General features: G+C 44.0%; 1 protein-coding gene across 1 annotated transcript in view; it reads left to right on the top strand.

The window, feature by feature from the left end:
• The window catches only part of LOC106583020 (receptor-type tyrosine-protein phosphatase gamma), a 287,378-nt gene that overhangs the window by 216,375 nt on the left and 55,186 nt on the right, over nt 1-15,817 (top strand). Inside the window, exon 5 of the mRNA XM_014166758.3 lies at nt 7,178-7,273. Within this exon, the coding sequence (XP_014022233.1) occupies nt 7,178-7,273 (96 nt within the window). The remainder of the gene's footprint in view (nt 1-7,177; nt 7,274-15,817) is intronic.

Raw genomic sequence — 15,817 nt, 5'->3', positions numbered from 1 at the left:
AGCCCTACCATGGCACTTACTCAACCCCCTGAGAGGCCACACAGAGGATACATTAACATGCCACCTGCATAGGCCTCATGATTAATCGCATAGGCCCATTAATGTTGGGTAAATGTTTTCCTCGCTCTCATGCAAGATATGAATACATAGAGTACAGCAGTGGTTCCCAACCAGGGTACTAGGACCCCTGGGGGTACTTGGTCTATCCACAGAGGGTACTTGAGAAGACTCATGAGACCATAGGCCTACTGGTAAAATGCACATGAGGGGGTACTTCAGGGGTACTCTGGGCAGAGCTAAATTCAGTTGGTGGTACAGTAACCGATAAAGGTTGGGCACCACTGGAGTACAGGACTGTATAACATATTTGTTTCTGTGAGTGGGTGTACACTTATAGATGTGGTATACATATTGTATGCATATAGGTGTGTGTCAGCACCTGTGCGTGTGCATGCTTCATCAGTTGGCCCAATGATTGAGCAGAGAAGTCAAATATATAATTGTTAGAATATATTGCTAGAATAAGACCCCCTCGCAGCATGTACACCATAACCACAATCATCACATACATTGGACATACACCCAACGTATACCGACACCCAAATATGACACTTTGTGTGATACAAATAATATGTTTTGATGTGTTTTATTTAGTTCCTCTATAGGTTTCTTTCTAGGTTCCTGTCTTTCTAGGGTGTTTTTCCTAGCCACCGTGCTTCTACATCTGCATTGCTTGCTCTCTGGGGTTTTAGGCTGGGTTTCTGTATAAGCACTTTGTGACAACTGCTGTTGTAAAAAGGGCTATATAAATACATTGATTGATTGATATTTGTTCTCACAACAATGCTATAATTCCCCTGGATAGGGCCTTTGTAATTGACAAGGTTATTAGTTATAATCTGAATAATTACTGCTCTGCTCTGAGAGTCACTCACCAGTGAGAGGGTGTGCTAAGCTATGAATCCACTCTGAGCCAGTACAAAGAGGAAATGAAACCTGGAGGAACGAAACCTGGAGGAAACTAATTGGTTAATGTCGTTAAGATGCTCTGAATGAAGATGTATGGTCAATATGTTTATATCCCTGGGCACAGGGACGGGCACAAATGGTTGGCCGGCCCTGGCCCGCAGTCAGCACAGTTTAGGAAGCCAGCTGATTGGCTATAATGATGAGTGGGCCAGGTCACTTCCTCTCCCCGGGCCTTTGATGTGAGGGGAGATGTTGATTGTTTCTGTCTGAGGAATGTTCCATCTTCAGAGGAGCTGTTCTATCAGTCCCAGACGGCGTGAGAGGAGGGGGTATTTTTTGCGTGACCGTGACCCTGCTCTGGTGGTTAGCACGTTCAAACCATCTCCGACCATCTATGGGGGTCTGGCTGCTGTTCTAACTTTTGAGATGTGTGATGTTGGATCCCGTATGGAGCAGCGGGGGCTCCTTCCCTGTTCAAACATGGTTGTTTGGAGTTGAGATGGAGCTTGCACGTTTTACCGTGCTCTGCCTACCCCGTTTTTAAGCTACAGGAATGGAGAAATTGTGTTACAGACCCCCCCAAGGCCATGAAACAAGGCATGATTCCTCCCCTGTCCTTCCCTTTCCTCTCTCTCAAGAATTATAGTTGTCTTCTACCCAGGTTGTTTTTCTTAGCTGATTTCAGTGTGCAGGTCGGAGGTCCCAGTGTTCTCTTCGCTGTGTGTGTGTGTGTGTGTGTGTGTGTGTGTGTGTGTGTGTGTGTGTGTGTGTGTGTGTGTGTGTGTGTGTGTGTGTGTGTGTGTGTGTGTGTGTGTGTGTGTGTGTGTGTGTGTGTGTGCGTGTGTGTTTGGTGTCTGTCATTGTTTCCCAGTCAATACATCTCTCTCCTTCTCTCTGGCATTGTGGTATTAGAATGATAGTGTAGTGGGTGTTTTTCTGCTCACAATGGGAAATGAATATGTCATGTCCATTCTTTGCTTTCTTTCTGAGCGAAAATAATATGATGTTGTGGTTGCTCCTTTTCTTAAGGTTAGAAAATGATTTATGCGGGGCACGAATGAAGATTTACAGAATATATATTTGTTTATCATTGTATTTCCCTCTGCATTGTCATGCTCCATGACTGCTGTTTCTCCCTATCCCCTGCTGTGACGCTCCCTGTGACTTTCAGTAAACCCATATGGTATTGATATGAGTGAGGTGACCTGTGGTCTGTAACAACTCACAGTGACCTGTGTTAATAGAGCTTGGGATCACATCTCGCGCTCTCTCTCTCTCTCTCTCTCTCTCACTCACACACACACACACATGCGCGCACACACACACACACACACACACACACACACACACACACACACACACACACACACACACACACACACACACACACACACACACACATACACACTCATGTGAACAGGAGACAGGCCTAATACAAAGCTGCTTGCTCTCCATAAGCCTGTGCATATTTGTCCAAGCTTTTCTGGGAACTCAGAGGGGAAAAGACCTTTCATTTCAACACGTTTGCATTCACGCAGGAATGTCAACAACCAGTCCCCTGGTTCCTTTGTTTGTGTTGTGTTTTATTATGTGTGTGTGTTTGTGTGTGTGTGTGTGTGTGTGTGTGTGTGTGTGTGTGTGTGTGTGTGTGTGTTAACACCCTTCTATACTTACTATGTGGCATTCTGTAGAGCTGCAATGCCGCTGTTGCCATCAATTATTATCTGACAGAAGAAGCTGATGGCATTAGGGTTCCATTTGAACACATGCTTTACTATGGGATTTACAGTTGAAGTCGGAAGTTTACTTACTCCTTAGCCAAATACATTTAAACTCAGTTATTCACAATTCCTGACATTTAATCCTAGTAAAAATGTCCCTGTTTTAGGTCAATTAGGATCACCACTTTATTTTAAGAATGTGAAATGTCAGAATAATAGTAGAGAGAATGATTTATTTCATCTTTTATTTCTTTCATCACATTCCCAGTGGGTCAGAAGTTTACATACACTCAATTAGTATTTGGTAGCATTGCCTTTAAATTGTTTAAATTTGGTCAAATGTTTTGGGTAGCCTTCCACAAGCTTCCCACAATAAGTTGGGTGAATTTTGGCCCATTCCTCCTGACAGAGCTGGTGTAACTGAGTCAGGTCTGTAGGCCTCCTTGCTCGCACACACTTTTTCAGTTCTGCCCACAAATTTTCTGTAGGATTGAGGTCAGGGCTTTGTGTGATGGCCACTCCAATACCTTGACTTTGTTGTCCTTAAGATATTTTGCCACAACTTTGGAAGTATGCTTGGGGTCATTGTTCATTTGGAAGGCCATTTGCGACCAAGCTTTAACTTCCTGACTGACGTCTTAATATGTTGCTTCAATATATCCACATAATTGTACTTCCTCATGATGCCATCTATTTTGTGAAGTGCACCAGTCCCTCCTGCAGCAAAGCACCCCCACAACATGATGCTGCCACCCCCGTGCTTCACGGTTGGGATGGCGTTCTTCGGCTTGCAAGCCTCCCCCTTTTTCCTCCAAACATAGCGATGGTCATTATGGCCAAACAGTTCTATTTTTGTTTCATCAGACCAGAGCACATTTTTCCAAAAAGTATGATCTTTGTCCCCATGTGCAGTTGCAAACCGTAGTCTGGCTTTTTTTATGGCAGTTTTGGAGCAGTGGCTTCTTCCTTGCTGAGCGGCCTTTCAGGTTATGTGGATATGTAGGACTCATTTTACTGTGGATATAGATACCTTTGTACCTGTTTCCTATAACATCTTCACAAGGTCCTTTGCTGTTGTTCTGGGATTGATTTGCACTTTTCGCACCAAAGTACGTTCATCTCTAGGTGACAGAACGCGTCTCCTTCCTGAGCGGTGTGACGGCTGCATGGTCCCATGGTGTTTATACTTGGGGTCTATTGTTTGTACAGATAAACGTGGTACCTTCAGGCGTTTGGAAATTGCTCCCAAGGATGAACCAGACTTGTGGAGGTCTACAATTCTTTTTCTGAGGTCTTGGCTGATTTATTTTGATTTCCCCATGATGTCAAGCAAAGAGGGACTGAGTTTGAAGGTAGGCCATGATTTACATCCACAGGTACACCTCCAATTGACTCAAATGATGTCAATTAGCCTTTGAGAAGCTTCTAAAGCCATGTCATAATTTTCTGGAATTTTCCAAGCTGTTTAAAGGCATAGTCAACTTACTGTATGTAAACTTATGACCCACTGGAATTGTGATACAGTGAATTATAAGTGAAATAATCTGTCTGTAAACAATTGTTGGAAAAATTACTTGTGTCATGCACAAAGTAGATGTCCTAACCGACTTGCCAAAACTATATTTTGTTAACAAGAAATGTGTGGAGTGGTGTTTTAATGACTCCAAACTAAGTGTATATTAACTTCCTACTTCAACTGTATATTAGGAACCCACAGAATGCCTCAAATAGATCAAAGGACGTTGTGCTGCTTTGTGTAAGAATTACAGCAGCGTGGAAAATGCAACTGGAATAATATTGACAATATTGATCATATGAGAAAGTGCCAGGAAATAGGTTTTATTACACGCACGCACGCACGCAAGTGCACACACACACACACATACACATACACACACACGCACACGCACAAAAACAAACAAACACTCTCCAGAAGAATGGAGCTTCACCTTGACAGGAGATACAGTGAGGAATGAGAGGCGAGCCTGCCGTGTGTGTGTGTGTGTGTGTGTGTGTGTGTGTGTGTGTGTGTGTGTGTGTGTGTGTGTGTGTGTGTGTGTGTGTGTGTGTGTGTGTGTGTGTGTGTGTGTGTGTGTGTGTGTGTGTGTGTGTGTGTGTGTGTGTGTGTGTGTGTGCTTGTATGTGTCTTGCTTTATTGAGGTATTGCATTTAACTTCTCATCTTAAACAATAGGGATGAAATATATTTCATTTTACCAGGCTGATACATGTACATTGAGCATTAGTAACACCTGCTCTTTCCATGATATAGACTGACCAGATGAATCCAGGTGAAAGCTATGATCCTTTATTGATGTCACTTGTTTAATCCACTTCAATCAGTGTAGATGAAGGGGAGAAGACAGGTTAAAGAAGGATTTTTAAGCCTTGAGACAATTGAGACATGTATATGTGCTATTCAGGGGGTGAATGGGCAAGACAAAATATTTATGTGCCCTTGAACGGGGTATAGTAGTAGGTGCCAGGCACACCGGTTTGTGTCAAGAACTGCAAAGCTGCTGGGTTTTTCACGCTCAACAGTTTCCCGTGCGTATCAAGAGTGGTCCACCACCCAAAGGACATCCAGCCAACTTGACAAAACTGTGGGAAGCATTGGAGTCAACATAGTCCCACATCCCTGTGGAATGCTTTCGACACCTTGTAGAGTCCATGCCCCGACGAATTGAGGCTGTTCTGAGGGCAAAAGGGGGCGCAACTCAATATTAGGAAGGTGTTCCTAATGTTCTATACACTGAGTGTTTGTACACACACAAACCCTGTCACCCTACAGTGAAGCACCAATCTTCACTCCCCCTCTCTCTCGTACACACACATACCCACGTCCCACCACCCCCACACTTGATTTATTGATGATTCTGATTCTGTGACGCACAGTTGATGATGATGCAGTGTGTGTCTCTGTGGTTTTTCCCATCTGAAACCCACACCACACAGATCCTGGTGTTGAGGATGTAGTGGTGTAGCTGTGTTGCGTTTGACGGAGCTGATCCTTCCCTGAGGACGTTAGGAGACGCTGAGTGATCTCTTTTCCCTGGTTAAAAAACCCTTTATCTCAGAGCAGGACACACGCTACGTTCTTAAGCCCGTCCGCCTGGATGTGTGTCTGTGTGTGTGTGCAACTGCATGTGAGTTTTTCCTGCTGCACATCACCATGACAACCGGTCTGATGGACCATGTTGCCTGTGCTTTGTGTCTGCATGTGTTTACGAAAGAGAGAGAGATAAAAATGAAAGGGGGCTCTAACTCTGAGTCTAACTGTACACCCTTCCAGTCTGGAGAGGGCTGTTTGTGCAGGCTTTTTAAGCTACAGTACTAGTCCTGTAGATCTGTGTGGATCAGTGTGTCTGTCTCTGAGAGCAGAGTGGACAACATATTGAGGACCATGCAGGGGGTTTCTTTATGCAGCGCTATGGGAGAAAACTATTCTAGAACCAATGTATGACCTTATGACTTCATGCTGGCTGTAAACAGAGCAGGCCTGTGTATAATTCAAGAATTCAGAGAAACCCCACAGAGGAGAGAGAAGTCAGAGAGCAGAACACACTCCCATTTTTATGTGCTGTGGCTTTGCAGACATGGTCATAAATGATGCAATTTGGAGATCCAAGCTGTTCCTTGAGAGAGGTGGAAGTTGTACAGATGGATGCCTAACACTTTCATTCATACTCTCTCTCTCTCTCTCTCTCTCTCTCTCTCTCTCTCTCTCTCTCTCTCTCTCTCTCTCTCTCTCTCTCTCTCTCTCTCTCTCTCTCTCTCTCTCTTTGTCCCATTGTCTCTCCTTCTCTTTGTCCCATTCTCTCTCCCTCTCTTTGTCCCATTGTCTCTCCTTCGCTTTGTCCCATTCTCTCTCCCTCTCTTTGTCCCATTCTCTCTCTCCCTCTCTTTGTCCCATTCTCTCTCTCCCTCTCTTTGTCCCATTCTCTCTCCCGCTCTTTGTCCCATTCTCTCTCTCCCTCTCTTTGTCCCATTCTCTCTCTCCCTCTCTTTGTCCCATTCTCTCTCTCCCTCTCTTTGTCCCATTCTCTCTCCCTCTCTTTGTCCCATTCTCTCTCTCCCTCTCTTTGTCCCATTCTCTCTCTCCCTCTCTTTGTCCCATTCTCTCTCCCTCTCTTTGTCCCATTCTCTCTCTCCCTCTCTTTGTCCCATTCTCTCTCTCCCTCTCTTTGTCCCATTCTCTCTCTCCCTCTCTTTGTCCCATTCTCTCTCTCCCTCTCTTTGTCCCATTCTTCGCTCCCTCTCTTTGTCCCATTCTCTCTCTCCCTCTCTTTGTCCCATTCTCTCTCTCCCTCTCTTTGTCCCATTCTCTCTCTCCCTCTCTTTGTCCCATTCTCTCTCCCTCTCTTTGTCCCATTCTCTCTCCCTCTCTTTGTCACATTCTCTCTCTCCCTCTCTTTGTCCCATTCTCTCTCTCCCTCTCTTTGTCCCATTCTCTCTCCCTCTCTTTGTCCCATTCTCTCTCCCTCTCAGATGCAGATCTACATGTATAACTCGGATGACTTTGACAGCCTCAGTGCTGCCATGCGGCAGAAGAGGATCATTGCAGCGATGTCGGTCTTCTTTCAGGTGAGAACATCTCTCTCATCTCTTAGGCTTTTCAAACAGAGGGTTTTGACATGACCCTCTATCACTGTTGGATTCTAGCTTGGAATATACTCTTATTCATGTTAGTATACTAGAAGTACTTTACATGTATAATGTTATTGTTAAGTGATCCTATGAAGAGGGCCAGAGGGTAACAGTCTGGTTTAAGTCACTGATACGGTTGGATAGCCGTGGATTAGGGAGGAGTGAGGAATGTGGGCCGAGGTCAGGTCAGATGAAGTGCCAAAGAAAGTTTCTATTACACACACACCACCTAGGTTCCTGCCTAGCAACATATATGTATTGGCTGTCTAGATGTTCAAGGAGGAGAATCTGCCTAGTAGGAGGGTATAAATATATGCGCTTGTGTAAACATGTCTTTGCAGCTGTGTGACCCAGTGGAATAAACTTGGTTTGAGCTTTGTCTAGTTGTCCGTTCTGTTTGTCAGAACCTAACAGCACCCTATAAGGGGCATGGAACAACACACTGCCTCAGTCTAAATCAATGCACAATACCAGAAGTGAAACACGACATTACTGCTTTACCATCACTGCTGGAGAAAAAAAAATGTGTTCCTTTTGTTGTCTAAGTGTATGCAGTGAGCACTGTGTTTGTCTGGAACTTCGACTGTATCAGGCTGTATTGTCTTAAGTGGAGATATAAGTGTTGGCTGGCCTGAGTGTGCTGGCGGGTGGCTCTGTTGAGCTAGCAGTGGGCAGGGTCATGGTCAACTCCATCACACTGAATTGCCATGATTAAAAGTTCATTTGATGCCATCGATTGCGTAAGTGGGCTTTTACTTGGTCCATTACCTCTCCTTTACTACTCCCTTACACACACCGAGAGACATACACACTCGCCCACGTTTGCATAGTCCTCCAGTCCTCTCTCTTGGGTCCAGATTGGCCATTCTTTACGTTCATTGAATTACAATGATTCTGTTTTCTGCTCTCCCACTCTCCCTTGCTCTCTCTCGCTCTCCGTCTCTCTCTCTCCTCCTCTCCCTTGCTCTCTCTCGCTCTCCGTCTCTCTCTCTCCTCCTCTCCCTTGCTCTCTCTCGCTCTCCGTCTCTCTCTCCTCCTCTCCCTTGCTCTCTCTCGCTCTCCGTCTCTCTCTCCTCCTCTCCCTTGCTCTCTCTCGCTCTGCGTCTCTCTCTCTCTCTCTCTCTCTCTCTCTCTCTCCCCCCCACTCCCTTGCTCTCTCTCGCTCTCCGTCTCTCTCTCTCCTCCTCTCCCTTGCTCTCTCTCGCTCTCCGTCTCTCTCTCTCCTCCTCTCCCTTGCTCTCTCTCGCTCTCCGTCTCTCTCTCCTCCTCTCCCTTGCTCTCTCTCGCTCTCCGTCTCTCTCTCCTCCTCTCCCTTGCTCTCTCTCGCTCTGCGTCTCTCTCTCTCTCTCTCTCTCTCTCTCTCTCCCCCTCTCCCTTGCTCTCTCTCGCTCTCCATCTCTCTCTCGCTCCCCCTCTCCCTTGCTCTCTCTCGCTCTCTGTCTCTTTCTCTCTCCCCCTCTCCCTTGCTCTCCCTCGCTCTACCTCTATCTCTCTCTCCCCCTCTCCCTTGCTCTCTCTCGCTCTCCATCTCTCTCTCTCTCTTCCTCTTCCTTGCTCTCTCTCGCTCTCCGTCTCTCTCTCTCCCCCTCTCCCTTGCTCTCTCTCACTCGCTCTCCGTCTCTCTCTCAAACTCTCCCTTTGTCTCCATCGCTCCTCTCCTCTCTCTCTCCTCTCTCTTACTCCTGCTCTTCTCTCTCTCTGTCTCCCTCCCCTCTCTCCCACCAAGCACTGCAAACCCCCCCCCCCCACCTTCTTATTCCATGAAGAATCAGATCATTCAATCTCTAGACCTCAGAGGTTGAAGTGAAGCTGTGACCGCTATAACTAGGCAGATGCATACTGTATGGATCTCCAGAGATTCCATCTATGCTTTTGTTCTAATGCAAATGTGAGTATGTGTGGGTGTACTTTTTATAATGGCATTTTTCAATCTTTGATCTCCTCTAACTCAAACACTTTCTACTCTCTCAAGCAGTAACCTGCACTTGCGTGCGTGAGGGCCATGTGTGTGCATGTGTACACTGCATGTACAGTGGTTCCTCCTTCAGAAATTGCGAGCTTACGCCATGTGACTTAGAGGTCATTTGTGGTTTAGTAAGGTACCCTGCGTCACCACTACATTGCTCCAGACCAGCGCAAGGGGAAGTTAGAGCACTGATTATGTTTTTGGGTCCTACTGTGTCTCTAACTGACAATGAATGGGTGACATAAACCTAAATAGAAATTGATAATTTTGCACGACTTCAGTATTGCTTACTAAAACTGTTGTTACACTAAGGTTTTTTATTATTTTATTTTGTTAAGATTATTTTGGTCTTACTGTAGTACTGTAGGCCACTCCCAACCGGTCACGTTATACAGCACCTGAGTGGTACAACGGTCTAAGACACTGCATAGCTGTGTTGCTACGGATGCTGGTTCAATACCTGTGCTGCCCTCGACTGGGAGACCCATGAGATAATTGTAGGTTTTTGGTTTTATCTCCCTCTAAAAACAGAAATAAATAAATCCAAATAACAAACTGGCTTTATTTACAAATTAGTAACAATTTCTCACCCCATGTTCAAGAATAGCCTTTTTCTCACTCATTTTACATTATTTGAAAACGAAATCATCTCCAAAATATTGTTATTTTTTTAAACAAAGCAATTATTATTATTATTAATTTAAAATGATATAAAAGCCTGTTGGATATTCTCACAGATATATTATTAACCCTGTTATTAGCAGGACAATATACAGTGAGGGGAAAAATGTATTTGATCCCCTGCTGATTTTGTACGTTTGCCCACTGACAAAGAAATGGTCAGTCTATAATTTTAATGGTAGGTTTATTTGAACAGTGAGAGACAGAATAACAAGAAAACAAAAAAATCCATAAAAACGCATGTCAAAAATGTTATAAAATGATTTGCATTTTAATGGGGGAAATAAGTATTTGACCCCCTCTCAATCAGAAAGATTTCTGGCTCCCAGGTGGCTTTTATACAGGTAACGAGCTGAGATTAGGAGCACACTCATAAAGGGAGTGCTCCTAATCTCAGTTTGTTACCGATATAAAAGACACCTGTCTACAGAAGCAATCAATCAATCAGATTCCAAACTCTTCACCATGGCCAAGACCAAAGAGACCATTCTTTACGTTCATTGAATTACAATGATTCTGTCAGGCTGGAATGGGCTACAAGACCATCACTGTATCACAATTCCAGTGGGTCAGAAGTTTACATACAGTAAGTTGACTGTGCCTTTAAACAGCTTGGAAAATCGCAGAAAATGATGACATGGCTTTAGAAGCTTCTGAAAGGCTACTTGACATCATTTGAGTCAATTGGAGGTGTACCTGTGGATGTATTTCAAGGCCTACCTTCAAACTCAGTGCCTTTTTGCTTGACATCATGGGAAACTCAAAAGAAATCAGCCAAGACCTCAGAAAAGAAATTGTAGACCTCCACAAGTCTGGTTCATCCTTGGGAGCAATTTCGAAATGCCTGAAGGTACCACGTTCATCTGTACAAACAATAGTACGCAAGAATAAACACCATGGGATCGTGCAGTCGTCATACCGCTCAGGAAGGAGAGGCGTTCTGTCTCTTAGAGATGAACGTACTTTGGTGCAAAAAGTGCAAATCAATCCCAGAACAGCAAAGGACCTTGTGAAGATGCTGGAGGAAAGGTATCTATACCCACAGTAAAACAAGTCCTATATCGACATAACCTGAAAGGCCGCTCAGCAAGGAAGAAGTCACTTCTCCAAAACCTCCATAAAAAAAGCCAGACTACGGTTTGCAACTGCACATGGGGATAAAGATCATACTTTTTGGAGAAATGTCCTCTGGTCTGATGAAACAAAAATTTGTCCATAATGACCATCGTTATGTTTTGAGGAAAAAGGGGGAGGCTTGCAACCCGAAGAACACCATCCCAACCATGAAGCACGGGGGTGGCAGCATCATGTTGTGGTTTTTTTTTTGCCGCAGGAGGGACTGGTGCACTTCACAAAATAGATGGCATCATGAGGAAGTACAATTATGTGAATATATTGAAGCAACATCTCATGACATCAGTCAGGAAGTTAAAGCTTGGTCGCAAATCAGTCTTCCAAATGAACAATGACCCCAAGCATACTTCCAAAGTTGTGGCAAAATGGCTTAAGGACAACAAAGTCAAGGTATTGGAGTGGCCATCACAAAGCCCTGACCTCAATCACATAGAAAATTTGTGGGCAGAACTGAAAAAGCGTGTGCAAGCAAGGAGGCCTACAAACCTGACTCAGTTATACCAGTTCTGTCATCAGGAACGGGCCAAAATTCACCCAACTTATTGTGGGAAGCTTGTGGAAGGCTACCCGAAACGTTTGACCCATGTTAAACAATTTAAAGGCAATGCTACCAAATACTAATTGAGTGTATGTAAACTTCTGACCCACTGGGAATGTGATGAAAGAAATAAAAGCTGAAATAAATTATTCTCTCTACTATTATTCTGACATTTCACACTCTTATAATGATTTAATGTCAGGAATTTGATTTGTAATGTATTTGGCTAAGATGTATGGAAACTTCCGACTGAATATTGGTCGTTTTGTTCATGGCTCCCGAGTGGCACATAATAGGATTGCCTTGATGTTCTCCAGCTGTATCAACTGAAAGCGCACAAGGTTCAAGGCACAATGGCAGGGGGCACGGGATGGGCCGCAGAGCCGCGCACCGAAGACCGACCTAGCCCATGAGGAAGGGAGGAGGAGGAAGGGGGAGGGTGGTGGACCCCCACCCCGCCACATTGGCAACACTAAGGGGCATTGCACTTATAGTGGCGCTGACAAGGGAAACATTCCCGCTTTTCTGTTCTTAGTGCCAGTCTGCACATTCAAACTAAAATAATGTAACTATTAATGGCATCTTTATGCTTTCATTAATAAAATAATGATAAAAATACTCTTTCAAAATGCTGATGTTTATTTAGTTATGGATCCATAATGAATTAAAATGGGAATAAATATCACTGAATTACAGAAATATCCTCCAATCCTCTATATGTAATTATTGGCGGAGAGTCATGTCATATTTTTTGATATACTGTAGGCCTACCGTAGGCGACATGAGTCTCACTAGTGTTGAGTAATGTGCTGTTAAAAGTGGTGTAGGTCTTATTTATTTAAAGAGCATATTGAAGTGAACTATTTTAGCACCATTTCATCGCTGCTCTGAGACAAGCATGGGGACTGGTCTTGATAAATCAATGAGATACATTTTTTCACTGAATCTCCGTTTGGGTATTGGTTAGAATAGAATTAGAAAATTAGGGTATAGAAATGTTATGCTCTTAGTGTAACCTTTATTTAACTAGGCAAGTCAGTTAAGAACAAATTGTTATTTACAAGGACAGCCTACTCCTTCCTTCCCGTCGGGGAATTGAACCTCGGTCTCCCGCGTGCCCACACGACACAGGGATTCTTTAGCTAAATAGCTCAGTACTGTACTCCCGACCGTCACGTTGTACAGCGCCATATTTTCCGTTCCATCCTAACGGAAACCCAGAGGGTTTTTCGTTTTTTCTTAGAGTAGAAACACCATAATATTAATCAAATGAATTAAGCAAGTACCAGTCAAAATGTTGGACACACCTATACATTCCAGGGTTTTTCTTTATTTTTACTATTTTCTACATTGTAGAATGATAGTGAAGACATCACAACTATGAAATAACACATATGGAATCAGTTAAGAACTAATTATTATTTACAAGGACAGCCTACTCCTTCCTCCCTGTCGGGGAATTGAACCCCGGTCTCCCGTGTGCCCGCATTCTCTAGTACAGCCACTATTGAAGGCTATCAAATGCTTCTCAAAGATGCCCTCTGGTGGTCAAACTAGCACTAACTAGCATTAATGGTACCAGTGGTTCACACTTAAATAACGTGCCATATAATTCTGCGGCACTATGCAAGCTGCGCCGCAGTACGCTGCAACTTTTAAAGGAGGAACCACTGAAACAACGCCCAATGTAGAATGCAGAGCACAGAGAAATGGATTGACTTATTTTCACACAAACACACACACACACACACACACACACACACACACACACACACACACACACACACACACAATGAGTCCCCAAACTGATTGCCAGATAGCCAGTATCTGGCAGGCCCTGAGAGTTGATGTATCCCTCGGGGTGGTTATCGTGATGAGGTATCCTGTTCAAAAGTGAGGCTTCCCTCTATGGTGATAACCTTAAAGCTCCTCTCCTCTGTCTGCCAAGTTACACAACCCCACCAGGCTGCGTATCCACACAACATCAAGAAAGACCACTGGCTAATAGCAACCTCACTGCTTACAGAGAACAAATCAATACACACAATAACTACTAGTACTGGGCGATAAATTGATAATTATTTTGTGATAAAAGATAAATTGCAATAAATAACATTTTGTTGGAGGTGCACAGTTATTCTCCATTAGCTCTATTTTTACACCATGGCAAAGAAATTGGCATGATGTATTATCCTAAGTTTGGTTACCAGGTGACCCAGCATATGATTTCTAAGATGATATAATGCTGCTTCAGAAAAATACCTGTATTTTAAACATTCATTTAGTTATGCATTTATTTCAGATTTTAAATGTAATAGTATTTCATACCAAGTTCATCTCCATTAGTATATTGGTGTTTGGTAAATGCAGCACATTATTTGCTCCAAACACAATCAAAATGTAGGCCTGTAACTTTGTGCTCACAATAAATACCGATGGCGAGGTGAAGTCGATGGCCTAAACACTGCAACCCTGTCCATCCATTTAGGTTGGTGGCTTTCACGACGTTTGCCCCACTGTCTGTTGTGGTGCACACCTGCTTCTCCTTCGGCTGATCCCAGGCTGCTAGCGAGTCCTGCAGCCCCTGGCCCCTGGCCCCTGACGTGGGCTATTATCTCCCCCCCAGTGTGTTCCTCTGGAAAGTAGGCAGTCTGCTCTGCTAGCACCTGCTGCGCATCTTCCAGTCGACATCGATGTAGTGCAGTGTCAATGACATATAGGGCTCCCTTTGTTGATGCGAAATAGTGCGCCTGTTTCAGCACCGATGCTATTTTGTAAATGGCATTTTGTATTTCTTGTCCAGAGTGCTGAACCATCTTCTTGAACCCACTTTGTTCAACTGTTGAATTTGGGGCCGTGTCTTTTGCGATGTGGTACGTTATGGCATCTGTTATTTCATTCCATCGGTGAGTGTGTTGGATAGGGAGTTGTGTGTGCAAACGATTCTTGTCATGACGCTTATTGGCATAGTTTTTCTTTGCCATGCATACGTCATGTTGTGTTACAAATTACGTGCCTGTGTTACAAATGGAGGATAGGTTGCTTCTGTTACCTTGAGTGATTGCTACAGTTCAAGCACACTGCCTCACACTGCCTCACCCTGCTCGATGTCACAAGGTTTAAAAACAAAATAAGCCCAAACAACTGACACAGCGTCCTTCTTTGGCAATTATTGTTCTTGGATTTCTGGGACAGCATTTTCTTTGTCTCCATTCATTTCCCCCCACTAATGAACGAGGCTACTCGCAACATCACTTGGGAGAAGTGCCAACAACAGGTGTAGGAAGCATGCTCTGATTGACTGCTGTAGTTTTGGTTCAAATGAAACGGCATAGATGAAAGTGTTGAGCTCCAGGAGCGGAATGCTGTTTCCTATGCTGTTTTGCTTTCATATATGCCACACAGCTCCATAGGCTGTTGAACTGTTTGGCCATAATGACCATCGTTATGTTTGGAGGAAAAAGCGGGAGGCTTGCAAGCCGAAGAACACCATCCCAACCGTGAAGCACGGGGGTGGCAGCATCATGTTGTGGGGGTACTTTGCTGCAGGAGGGACTGGTGCACTTCACAATATAGATGGCATCATGAGGAAGTACAATTATGTGGATATATTGAAGCAACATCTCATGACATCAGTCAGGAAGTTAAAGCTTGGTCGCAAATCGGTCTTCCAAATGGACAATGACCCCAAGCATACTTCCAAAGTTGTGGCAAAATGGCTTAAGGACAACAAAGTCAAGGTATTGGAGTGGCCATCACAAAGCCCTGACCTCAATCACATAGAAAATTTGTGGGCAGAACTGAAAAAAGCGTGTGCAAGCAAGGAGGCCTACAAACCTGACTCAGTTACACCAGCTCTGTCAGGAGGAATGGGCCAAAATTCACCCAACTAATTGTGGGAAGCTTTTGGAAGGCTACCCGAAATGTTTGACCCAAGCTAAACAATTTAAAGGCAATGCTACCAAATACTAATTGAGTGTATGTAAACTTCTGACCCACTGGGAATGTGATGAAAGAAATAAAAGCTGAAATAAATCATTCTCTCTACTATTATTCAGACATTTCACATTCTTAAAATAAAGTGGTGATCCTAACTGACCTAAGACAGGGAATTTTTACTAGGATTACATGTCAGGAATTGTGAAAAACTGACTTTAAATGT

Source organism: Salmo salar, chromosome 22 (assembly GCF_965601325.2).
Source record: "Salmo salar chromosome 22, fSalSal1, whole genome shotgun sequence".
NCBI classification, from domain to species: domain Eukaryota; kingdom Metazoa; phylum Chordata; class Actinopteri; order Salmoniformes; family Salmonidae; genus Salmo; species Salmo salar.
The sequence above is the reverse complement of the archived record's forward strand: the minus strand, read 5'-3'. Positions and strand labels throughout refer to the sequence as shown.